The following is a 12290-nucleotide window of genomic DNA, read 5'->3' as shown; positions in this document are numbered from 1 at the left end:
CTCTCAGATGCCACTCAGCATCAACAGCCGCCCCTCCTCCTCCGGGGGGGGCCCTCTCGGGTTCAAATCCCTCCTCCCCGGGGCAGCCAGACCGAAGGAAGCTGGGAAAGGGGACAGAGTGGAAAGCATACTTCCCAGAAGAGGACATTTGGCTAAGGGGGCCGCGAATATGTCCAGAGGACAGATGTCCTAAGTAATGAGACTTTAATGCCGGAGCTAATGGGAACAGTACACGAGACCAAATGCCAAAAAAGCAAGGAATAATGAGTGTTTGGGAAGCCGGCAGAGAGCACACACTCCTCTCCCAAACGCCGGGGAGCAGGGCCAACCTTGTAGCCACCCAGAGCCTGGCTGGAACTCGGCCTCCACGGTCTCGAGGTGGGGACAGTGGCTCTGGGCCAGGGTTATCAAGGCGTCTCCTGTTCCTGTGACCAGAAGTGGGTGGGGGCTGGGGGGGGGTTACTGGAAACAGGGCTCAGGAACCCCCCCTCCCTGGGTGGGGGGACCTCACGCGAATGCCAAACTGCACAGGTGGTGGCATCCATGTTCATTTTCTAGAGAAATGGTTCCCACACCCACCTCAAGCAGGTAAGTGCCCCGGCCAGAGACCCTGTTCCAGAGCTGCAGGCCAGCCCCACCACCATGGCCACGACCAGGTCAACAGAAGTTTGGGAGGAAAGCCCGGGGCGCTGAGGGTTCCCCAGGATGCCTTCCTCTGAGCGAGCCTTTCAGGACAGAGGACCTGAGGTCACAAGAAACAGAGAAACACCTGGAAAGAATGAGGAATTAGGAAGCACGGCTAGGAAAACGGAAACGGGGGAAGGACAGGACCGGAGTGGGAAGCAGCAGTGAGCTGGCTGAAACTCTGTCTTGTGTGCACGGTGCTCTGGTTATAAATGGGGCAGGGAGGTGGGGGTGGGGGGCAGTGATAAATGGAGCTGTTTCTGAGCCGTATGTCTCAGTAATTAAAACTGGGAATGGCCCGAGGTCCATCGTCTTGCCCCCAAATCATTTCTTCTCCCTAGTGCCCCTATTATTCCAGAGCTGGGACTCGTGGGCAGCACTGCCCCGGGGTTCTGCCAATACTGGAAAGGTCTGTTGTTGTTTTTTTGTTTTGTTTTGTGTTTTGTGTTTTGCTGTTGGTTCTCCATTGGAATTGGGGTGTGTGGCTTTGGGTTTTTTGTTCTCTGATTTTTTACATTTTCTTTGCATCGCCTTCGCTATCCTCGACCAATATAACTCATTCTTGAAAACAAGCCTTTGCACCGCACCCTGGTGGCCTTGTGCCCTGCAGGCAATGCAAGCGAGGCCACCAGCCCGGGTCTGCAGTACCCTGATCTGGGTGACCCGTTTACATCTGGGAAGATGAGAGCCAGCTGGCCCCCAAAGGAGATGGAGACTGGCACAGCTCTAGCCGTGCGACCTTGGACAAGTTACTAAGCCTCTTTGAGTTGATTTCCTCGTCTGTTCAATGGGCACCTATCCCCAGAGGGTGAAGGAAAGACGCACGGAAGCAGCTTAGGTCCAGTGCACAGCAGGGTTCCAGACACAGAGCAAGCCCTGGGGACTGAGCACTCTCCCAAGAGTCTCCCTACCACCCCCCCCATCCCCCGCTTCATCCACGTGACCTTGAGCCCTCAGCTAACCGAGGCCTCCGGCCCTCCTCGACACCAGCTCTCTGCAGGTGCACAGGTGACGGGCTCGTGTAGGCTTCTGGGCAACAAACCTCCCCACCATCCTGACCTTTGAGCCGAGGAAGCTGGCTCCCCAGCCACAGAGCAGGGCTGGCTCCTCCCAGTGTCCAAGAGTGCCCAGAGGCTTTGCCCCAGCCCACACAGCAGGAGGGCCACCTCACCGTCTGGCTAACTCCTAATGGAAAAGAGAAACATCAGCCCACCCGCCGTACCACCGCCACGGCGCCCCCCCCCCCACCAAAAAACGCAAGAATCGGCCACAAACTGCCCCTGTGGCCCCTTGTCACCTGCCCCACCCTCGCTCCGCTTCTGTGACTGTACTCTTGGGGGACCTGGGGGCCCAGTAAACGCATGTCAGGAACCTACAGGCAATTCTCACGGGAAGCCCCACGTTCCCGTGCTTGCAAACATTTCTACCTCCTCGACGGCTGTCCGGCCCCGAGTGGGGACCTCACGCGAATGCCAAACTGCACAGGTGGTGACATCCACGTGCAGGAAAGGGAGAGCACTGAGAAGCCCGGCTCTGACCCCAAGCCGGGCCGCATGCATTCCGAGGAAACTGGGTCCCTGTACCCTCAGAATCAAATGAGGAATCTAAATCGAGCTATCTGACTACTATCTCTTGAAGAAATGTGGGACATTCTTTTTTTCTCTTTTTCTTTTTTTCCCCTCCCTTTCTGGGCAGTCATTTGAACTATTTCCTGCATATTCAACTCTTTTTTTCTTTTTCCAGCTCCCGCGAGGTCTGCCCCGACACACCGATAAAACGCAGAGCTGAACGTCCTACGGCCAGGAAGGTGCGGCCCCTGAGAAGTGGCCGCCACGGAGAGCCGGGCTCTGACCTGCGGGCCCCACCACTCATCACCCGAGCGCCTCTCCTGGGCTCGGCCTCTGGAGACAGCTGATGTGGATCCTAGGACAGCAGGCCTCATTACTGGAGGCACTCTTTACTTCCGCCAATAACCAGTCGATCGCCGATTCCGCGCGTCGGCCTCCGCCCCGTGACTTAGCGCCTCTTACAGGAATCAGATCTTAGCCCAAGAGGATAAAAATGTGCCCCGTTACAGAGAGTCAAGATGACGTGCCATGGGCTCTGAAAACACTATGACAACACTGTCCGGGGGAGAGTCGGCGTGTGGCCTCCCAAGGTGACTGCTTAGAAGGGGGACACGTTTAGGAGAGGTACACAGAATCAGGCAAAGGCTCCAAACTGCAGGCCGTGGAGGTGAATTTCATGTAATGGTCAGACCCAAATTTCCAGCCTCGTGAGCCACGTCCCTGAAGCCCCTTCAGCCCCCTCACCTTGTATCCACCTCGCCCCTGTGGGATGGTGGCCCAGAGCTGAGAAGGGGCAAGGCCCCCACCAGTGAATGCGTTTCTGAGGCCCACAGAGCTGTCTTGTATGCAGGGGGCCATCTGAAATCACACGCACCTGGGCCCCAGGGGGGGTTGCCTGGAGGTCTCCTGGTCTCTGGCAAAACCAAAACTCGCTGACCTGGTTAGAAGGCCGCGTCCCCACCCATCTCTGGGAGAGAGAGAAAGTGTTCAGACTGCACCTTCTGAATCACCGACGTCGGCCTCAGGTTTTACCTGATGGTCCACTGCCCCGGCTCACAACCTTCTGGCCTGCGGGGCATCTCCCTTCTTCGATGGTCTGCATTCCTTAGATCTTATCCAAGGATTGTGCTTAGGTCAGGTTATTGCCCTTTACAAAGGGACGAGGGGAAAACTATAAGGCGACCGTGGAAGTGCCACGGAAATCATTTTAGGGGACCGTAAAATTGAATGAGGAGGGACCAAAGAAAGTCAGGAAGCAAGAGAGGGGAGAAGGCCGTCGCTCACATCCCTAAGTATCGGGAAGTTACCCGGTGTTGACTCAGAAACAGGTGCGTAGCGTAAGACAATAACAGGGTTTCCGAAACAGGTGCATGGCGTTAAGACAATAATAGACGTTGACTGCGCAAGACAAGGCTGAGAGGCAACCAGGCAAGAGAGTGGGCCCGGGATGCAGAGTGGCCCTCGGCTTCCAGGTCAAGCTCACCACCCCCAGCTGTTCCCGCCACCCCGGGGCACTGTGATCTGACCTCCCTGTGGGTCAGCTGCCTCACTTATAAAATCAGGACGTTAGGCTGCTGACTTGGCCTGCAAAAAAATTCAACGGTTCTGTAATGGACAACAAAATAATGGAAAGAAGGTTGACCCCTGAGCAAACCAGGCAGGGGTTAGGGGCAATGACTCGTGCAGCTGACAACCCAGGGACAGGGACACCTGGACGGCTCAGCCCGCTGAGCGTGCGACTCTTGATTTCGGCTCAAGTCATGATCCCAGGGTTGTGGGATCGAGCCCCCGGTCGGGCACCGCACTGAGCCTGGAGCCTGCTTGGGATTTTCTTTCTCTTTCTCTTCCTCTGTCCCTCTCCCCTACACTAGCCCTCTCTCTCTTTCTCTCTTTCTCTTTCTCTCTCTCTCTCTCTCTCTCTCAAAAATAAAATAAATAATAATTTGTTAAGAAAATCCAAGTATGCTTCGAAGGGACACATGTACCCCAATGTGCAGCACTATCAACGATAGCCAAAGTATGGAAAGAAACCACATGTCCATCGATGGATGAATGGATAAAGAAGGTGGGGTATATCTATACGGTGGAGTATTACTCGGCAGTCAAAAAGAATGAAATCTTGCCATTTGCAACTACGTGGATGGAACTGGAAAGTATTATGCTAATTAGTCAGAGAAAAACAAGTATCATATGACTTCACTCATATGAGGACTTTAAGAGACAAAACAGATGAACATAAGGGAAACAAAAATAATATAAAAACAGGGAGGGGGATAAAGCATAAGAGACTCATAAATATGGAGAACAAACTGAGGGTTACTGGAGGGGTTGTGGGAGGGGGGATGGGCTAAATGGGTAAGGGGCACTAAGGAATCTACTCCTGAAATCATTGTTGCGCCACATGCTAACTAATTTGGATGTGAATTAAAAAAAAATAATAAAATAGGGGTGCCTGGGTGGCTCCAGTTGGTTACACGTCTGACTTCGGCTCAGGTCACGATCTCGCGGTCCGTGAGTTCGAGCCCCGCGTCGGGCTCTGGGCTGACGGCTCGGAGCCTGGAGCCTGCTTCCGATTCTGTGTCTCCCTCTCTCTCTGCCCCTCCCCCGTTCATGCTCTGTCTCTCTCTGTCTCAAAAATAAACAAACATTAAAAAAAAATTAAAAACAAAATAAAAACAAAACAAAACAAAAAAAGTGCAGAATAAAACTAAAAAATTAATTAATTAGTTTTTAAAAATCCACGTATAGATGGACCTACACAGTTCAAACCAGAGTCATTCAAGGGTCAACTATATTACCACGCCTTTCAGAATGTTTTGGTTTCACTTCTTTCTTTCTTAAATTTCTTTACTGCTTATTCATATTTGAGGGAGAGAGAGACAAAGCGTGAGCCGGGGAGGGGTAGAGAGAGAGGGAGACACAGAATCCGAAGCGGGCTCCAGGCTCTGAGGTGTCAGCACAGAGCCCGACGCGGGGCTCGAACTCACGAACCGCGAGATCATGACCTGAGTGGAAGTTGGACGCTCAACCGACTGAGTCACCCAGGCGCCCATGGTTTTACTTGTAGAGATAAAAAAGAACAAGAATGGACAGGCGCAATCTATCCTGAACGTGTATGAAATAAGCCTGTTCAAGGCCAAGGGACCGAGACCCTCTGAGGGTCTGCAGATAAACCAATCCCTCCTCCCGGTCTGCAGTACCTACTAGAAAGGCGAGGTCAGAAATGTGACTGGGAAAAACAATGGGCTGGCGTTTCCCAACATAGAGAAAGGGGGTGGGGGGATCACCGCAGAAGAAGATACTTCAAAGAACGAACTTAGGGGCGCCTGGGTGGCTCAGTAGGTTGAGCATCCGACTTTGGCTCAGGTCATGATCTCACAGTTCATGAGTTTGAGCCCCACATCAGGCTCTGCACTGACATTTTGGTGCCTGCTTCGAATTCTGTCTCCCTCTCTCTGCCCCTCACCCGCTCGCACTGTTTCCCTCTCAAAAATAAGTAAACTTAAAAAAATTTTTTTTTTAATGAATTCAACGTAGACCCTAATATAGTCCTCCAGAACCACCCCCCCACCCATCGCCACAGGATGGATGTCGTCAAGGGATACAATCAAGACCGCGAGACAAACCACACCTGAATTCACAATTTAAAAAGCAGATTATGGGGGGACTCAGTAGCCAGTGGCTGGCTGCTCTCTCCGCGTGTGGTGGGGATTCTAACTCACTACGGAAGAGGAGCCAGAAAGTTAAGATCTAAAGGCAATCAATCCTGCCAGGCCCTGGAGACATCAGGCAGTGCAGGGGGAGGAAGGACGAAGCTTCCTTTGGTGTGGTTCCCTTCTATTCCGTATCCTTCGTGGGCATGTCTGCCTGGGGCTGGTGAATTAACCTCTTTCCATCAGCACACTTTTTCAGCTGTCTGAACCACTGCTTCCTGCACAATGGATCTGAATCAACTGCACAGTCGATCTGATCTCTCATTAAAATAGGCTGAAAACAGTGAAACGGACTTTTTCCTCTACCTGTGTCTTGGCAGCCTAGCACTGTGGGAAGGCTCTTCCCAAGGAATGTGCTCAGAGCCTGGGGTGCGGCTGTGGGTGGGGAAGGGGGACCGATGTGCACGCCTCCTGGGCTGGGGCGGGGGGCGCCGGAGAGGGCAAAAGACAGCCAGCAACATGCCGGGCGGAACCCTCAAAGTGCCGGGTTTTTGAAAAGTAGTTGCGTGGCAGACAGGTGAAAATCAAGAATGAACTGGGGCATCTGGGTGGCTCAGCCGGTTGAGCGTCTGACTTCTGCTCGGGTCATGATCTCAAGAGTTCATGGGTTCGGGCCCCTCGACAGGCCCCGTGCTGACAGCTCGGAGCCTGGAGCCTGCTTCGGGTTCTGTGTCTGCCTCTCTCTCTGCCCCTCCCCTGCTCATGCTCTGTCTCTCTCTCTGTCTCTCAAAGGTAAATAAACATTGAAAGAAAAAAATTAAAGAAACATTAAAAAAATTTTTTTTTAAGAATGAGTTCTGCTGGCCTCATGTGTCCAAGGTCACACACACCTTAGAGGCTTATACGTTCTGTGGTTATAAACAGAGCTGGCCCCCAGCAGGTGAGTGGGACTTGTCCGTGGAACGAAGGAATACACGTTGTGTCCACTTCTCACCCCATTACCTTCCCTAAACCCTCTTCCATGAGCCTTCCTGAACCCTTCCCCAATTTCACTGCTTTCCCCTGCAGAAACAGAAAACATTAAAGGGGGGCCTTCCATCCAAGGCAAGATTTTCTTTTTCCTGTCCTTGCAACTGCTCTGTTTGAAGTAAAACATAATAAAATAAAAAAGTTGACTCTCTGTTTAGATCGACTCGTTAGAATGAGCTCACAGTGCTTCCAAAAATGGGGGTGTTTGGGGGGGTGCTCTGACAATTCATGGCCCGGGAACCTACGAAGAGAACCTCACGAAATCAGCCAGCAAAGGGGTCCTGCTATTACAGTTACCGGGTCTGTGCACACAGAACAGACTTCTTTGGGTTTGTAATTAATTTGTAATTAATTTCTGGAGGGAGAAACGGGGAACAAAGGGTTCCCTGGCTTCTTCTAGAAACAACCAGAGGAGTCCAAAGACACAGGACCCTCCCGAAGGCTGTAGGGTCACCTCCTGTCGCTTGTCCTTTCTCCTGGTAACATCTGCTCAGGTTCTTTGTCCCGCAACCCTGAGCACGACCCCCCCCAACCCCAAACTCCTCCACCCCCGCCACCCCCGTACGGCGGGGGGACCCAGGGCAGGTATGGGTCCACCACCTTGAACTAGGTCACCCAAATGGCTTCAGACCTCATCTGCTAAGTAGCCATTAAAGCTATGGTTCTTCCCTTGGAGATTCTCATGTCGAGGACGCTAATGAATCAACTCTGGGGGAGGAGGAAGAAACAGGTTTGCATGTGAGATGCTCAGACAGGGCCGGCTGCTGGGTCAAAGCCCTGCCTCGGGCGGGCAGCCCTCACTGAGCAAAGAGCCCCAGGAACCAGGAAGCGATGCAGAGACGGCTCAAGAAGCATTCAAATCGGTGCCTGAGGCCCGGGGAAGGTGAACAGGGGAAGGCGAGGTAGAGATCCGGGTGGGAAACAGGCTTCCGGCCGGGAAAGGTGGGCACCGGGCATCCGGTGGCTCCCCAGATCCAAAGCACAGCTCTGCCTTTGATCCCTCTGGCCGTCACTTTCTCCTCCCCGGGGCCCAGCTGAGTGTGACTTTGCTCATCTATCAGAATCACCGGAGAGCTGAGTTTCCCCTATAGACGCTGACTTCTACAGAAACAGGATGGCCAGGTCTAATCACTTCTGGAAAAGACTAAATTTGCTTTTCCCCTCGGGGGCCGGAGCAGTGAAAGCAAGCCCTGTTCTGAGGAATGTGTACCCTGGGCAGGCGGAGGGCTGGCCAGCCCGGGGCCACCAGGAGGAGGCAGATGGCTGATCTCAGGGCTGCAGCCTCCCTTCTCTCCTCCCTCTCACCCCTTCCGACCCTGCCACCAACACCCCTTTCAAGGAGGCGGTTCTCCTCCCTGGGCCCCAGCCCCTGCCGGCCCAGCTAGCCATCTACCAGAGAGAGGATCACGCCCTGGAATAAATTCTTTGCCTTTTTCAGAAACGGAAACGTCTCTGCTGAACTATTTCAAGGCACATGGAACCAGACGCACGTCCCGCTTCCTCCGCTGACCTCTGAAGAGTGAGCCTCCTTCCTCCTCCCCGTTCTGCCCTGGGGGGAAAACTCACTACGGTGGGGATATTGATCTCTTCCCTTTTCCCTACCCTGGTTCCCAACAAGACCAGCTGCGTGAAAAACTCCCCAGGATGGCAAGCGGTGACCTCTCAAAGTGTGAGCAAAGTGAAGCAACTCATGGGAACACACCCAGGAGTTGGGGAGGAGCAACCTTCAATGTGCACACTCACCCTGACACGCCTGGTGTGTGTGGGGGGGAGGGGCGGGGGGCGGAGATGGGATGCTGTTGTGCCTGAGTCACCCAGGGCCAGACACGGAGTTTCCCTCCTGCTGCCCAAGGTCACTCATGGAATGTCCTCGATGAGTAGCTCATGCTCCGTCCTTTTTCCTGTCCTCCGTCCCCTTCCCCCAAACACAGAGACAGGCATCATCCCCTACTTAACAAGCATCAGTATGGTGGTTTCCAAAGCCTTGAGCAGGCAACATTGCAGCTGCTGGAAGAGGTGCTGTGAACTGAATAAAATCAGGAGGTGAATTTGAGGCAGAAACGTCCCCTATTTACATAATGGTCTGAGGCTGAATTCAGCTCCCTTACCCTGGTCACCCGCCTTCCCCGACCCCAGAGACAAACTGCTCTAATCGCATCACCAGTCACAGGGCCATCCACCCACACACAGACCAGCACCCTAGTTTGGGGTTGGGGAAGGGGGTCGGTGGGATGGGGAGGGGAAAAATCACCGAGAGGGACAGGGACATCTCCAGGGTCACAGGCCTGGAGAACACAGGCCAGCGCCAGCATCCAAAGGCCGTCAGCATCCTCCCAGGTCATGATGACTCAATTCAGGTCATCAAGGTCAGGGCAGGGGAAGGCTCCGTCTAAGAGAGCACAGGACAAAGGCTCAGAGAAGAAAGAAACCCAAAGAAAGGTCTGTGGGCACCAGCCAGCAGGAGGCCACAGCCATAGTGGGAAGGCGGCATGAGAGGCCAGGAGCCCAGGAGAAAGGTGAAGAGGCCTGAAGGCACAGAGAGGGGGACGATTTGGACCAGGACCACGTGCTTCACAGGCAATTCCTTCTCTGCTTTCCAAGAGGAGCCAAGAGCGAGAATCGAAAGGGGACACCGGCTGACTACACATCATTGTCTCAATCCCTCCATCAGCCCCCAGGACCAGCCAGGCACAGACTCACTACCTGGAAGAGAAGATGGGGTGCAATGGGGGGGGGGTCAGTGGCACCTTGGGGTGACGAGTGAAGATTACGAACGGTTTTGGAAGCACCCAGTCCTGATACCCAAGAATGTCACTGTGTAAGTACCCGAACTTCGTGCGTCTGACTCCATAAAACCTGCCAGGGAACATCATCTTTTCTCAACAGCTTTAAAGGAAGAAAAAAAAAAAAAATCATGCCCAGAAATTTCTATCCTCCTTTCTTTCTCTTCATCAAGGTACCGATGATGTACGTCCACAGCAGCAAGGGAAGGAGGTTTCCAGGCCAGAAGGATAACCAACAGAGTGTAGAGATGAGCTTCAGGTATATGGCTCAGGGTGGGGACCAGCTAGGCAAACTCAGAAACAGGACGGGTCAGCGGGAGGGGGGTCCCAGTTACCAGCCGGTGCCCACACCATGTGCCAAAACCGGAGGCAGGTCCTGGGGCACGATTTGTTTCCCCGAAAGACTCTGCTGAACCAAGTCTGGTCATTCATTCATCACCACCACCAGGGGACTAGAAACAGAGCTAACTCTGCCTCCCCTGGGTGTATCGGTCCCCGAGTGGTGAAGACAGTCTGGTTTCCCCGTTCTTTGGGCTCCGACCTCCCTAAGGACTCACTGGGGGCTAGGGTGGTGGGGTGGGAGGCAGTCAGGGTAGGACCAGGCACTAGGATATTCTGTGCTCTTGGCCGTAAGTTTTGGTAGGAGGCTTCCCCCACCGCCCCCCTAACGTAAGCTGGAAACGCTGCCCACCAGGTTTAGCACAGCAAGAATGTTCACTCGGAGAGTTCTGCCTACAGGGTTTGAAAGAACAAGTCCTCCAATCTCCGCAAGAAAACGAGCATCCCATTTGGGCAGGACGTAATGAAGAGACACCATCTGCCCTTGGTCCGCTCGGAACGGATAGACAGATCTTTACCCCTTCTCACCCGGGGGGAAAACATCCTTTCCAGATCACCCCCAGCTCTCACACCCAGAGAACATGCGATTTATACTAAATCGCTTGGTACTCTCTCCTGTCAGCTGCCGGCATTTGTTCAGAACCCTAGACTGAAAGACGCCGTGCTGGTTCCACTCAGAAAACCGAATGCAAGAGAAACCTATGCCTAAGTGCCCACTTGCCTGGAAAACTGAACCCTGGACCGCCACCGCGGCCCCCCTCCCCCAGTCCCGCCCGCCATCCAGAATTCTACAATTGGTTAAAATTCTTATACTCCAACTCCACGAGTTCCACGGCTCCTTACTGTGCCCCTGCCACCAAAGCATGCGTTCTGGGTTCTGCAGAAATGGTGAAAAAAGGAAAGAGGGCTGTGATTTATCGCATGTCAGGGGAGCAAGGGAGAAGAAGCTGGGTTTCGGAGAGCCAGAGAGCTGTGGTGGTGACGCCGCCGCCGCCGCCGCCGCCGCCGCGGCCGCGGCCGAGGGTGAATGAAGAAGGGCCGGGCCGGGGGGGACGCGCGACAGGAGGGAGGGGCGAGGCGAGGCGAGGCGAGGCGAGGCGGCGGGAGGCTCGGGGAGCGGGACCTCTCACCTGTGGATGTTCATCTCCCGCGGAGGGCGGTGGGCCTTGTCGTAGGACACCTTGGCGAAGACGCCGGCCACGATGACGAAGGCGATGACCCCGCAGGTGATGTACACGGTGAAGTTGGTCCTGTCCTTCTCCGGGTCGTACTTGTTCTCGGGCCCCGGCGACACCACCTTGGTGCTGGGCGTCTGCACCCACACCGGGCTCTGGTAGTTGGTGCACTGGCGCTGGTCCAGCTTCTCGTGGCGCTTTTTGCAGCAAAAGCGGTAGTAGCAGGTGCCGCAGCAGTACAGGTACCCGCTCTCGCTGTTGTTGCACTCGAACTCCTTGTCGTACTGGCCGCTCACGTCGTAGTAGCCCCAGCACGTCTCGTAGGTGACGGCCGCGCTGGCCGCCGCCACCGCCGCCGCGGGCTGCCCCCGCCGGCTCCCCGCCTCGGGGCCGCCGGGCGCCCGGGCGGTGCCGTTCAGCTCCCGGCCGCCCCGGGCCGGGGCGCCCCCGGGCCGCCGGCCCCCGACGGCAGCGGCGCCGGCGCTCAGGGTCCGGTTGGCGGCGCGGCCGCGGGCGGCGCGGGCGCCGGGCAGCAGGTGCAGGGACTCCAGCGAGAGCAGCAGCAGCAGCAGCAGCAGGAGGCGCCGCAGCGCCATGGCGGGGCCGGGCGGGAGGGCGCGCGGGCGGGCTTCCGCGGCAGGCCGCTCCCCGGCCGCCGGGCTCCGAGGGCGGCGGCGCGGGCGTTCAGCGGCGCCGGGGCGATGGCGCCATCGGGGCGCGGGCGGCGGCGGCGGCGGCGGCGGCGGCGGCGCGCGGTGCGCACGGACCGGCCCGGCGCTGGCTGCTCGGGCGCTCACGCTGCGCGCCGGCTCCGCGCTCCCCCTGCGGGCTCGGCGCGCCTCCCGGGCAGCCCCATCCCCCGCCGGCGGCGGCGGCGGCGGCGGCGCGGCTCAGGCGGGACCTGAAGCGCGGCTCCGGGCGGCGGCGGCGGCGGCGGCGTGGTCCCGTCCGGGCGGGTCCTGCGGGACGAGACGGGGAGCCGGTCACGGGGCGGGGCGGGGGGCGGGGGACGGAGGGCGCGCGGCGGGCGGGGAGGGAGCGCGCCGCCCTCGACGAGCC

The 12290-nt window shown here is 56.2% G+C and overlaps 1 protein-coding gene across 4 annotated transcripts in view; it reads right to left on the bottom strand.

The window, feature by feature from the left end:
* The window catches only part of SHISA6 (shisa family member 6), a 279136-nt gene extending 267294 nt beyond the window's left edge, over window positions 1-11842 (bottom strand). For all 4 annotated transcript variants that reach the window (XM_003996297.6, XM_023244668.2, XM_023244669.2 and 1 more), the window contains exon 1: window positions 11187-11842. In XM_003996297.6, the coding sequence (XP_003996346.2) occupies window positions 11187-11827 (641 nt within the window). In that variant the 5' untranslated portion in view covers window positions 11828-11842. The remainder of the gene's footprint in view (window positions 1-11186) is intronic.
* Between the last annotated feature and the right edge of the window lie 448 nt (window positions 11843-12290).

The sequence above is a fragment of the Felis catus genome, chromosome E1 (assembly GCF_018350175.1).
Source record: "Felis catus isolate Fca126 chromosome E1, F.catus_Fca126_mat1.0, whole genome shotgun sequence".
NCBI lineage: Eukaryota > Metazoa > Chordata > Mammalia > Carnivora > Felidae > Felis > Felis catus.
Note: the sequence above shows the minus strand (reverse complement) of the source record. Positions and strands in the feature narration are given on the sequence as shown.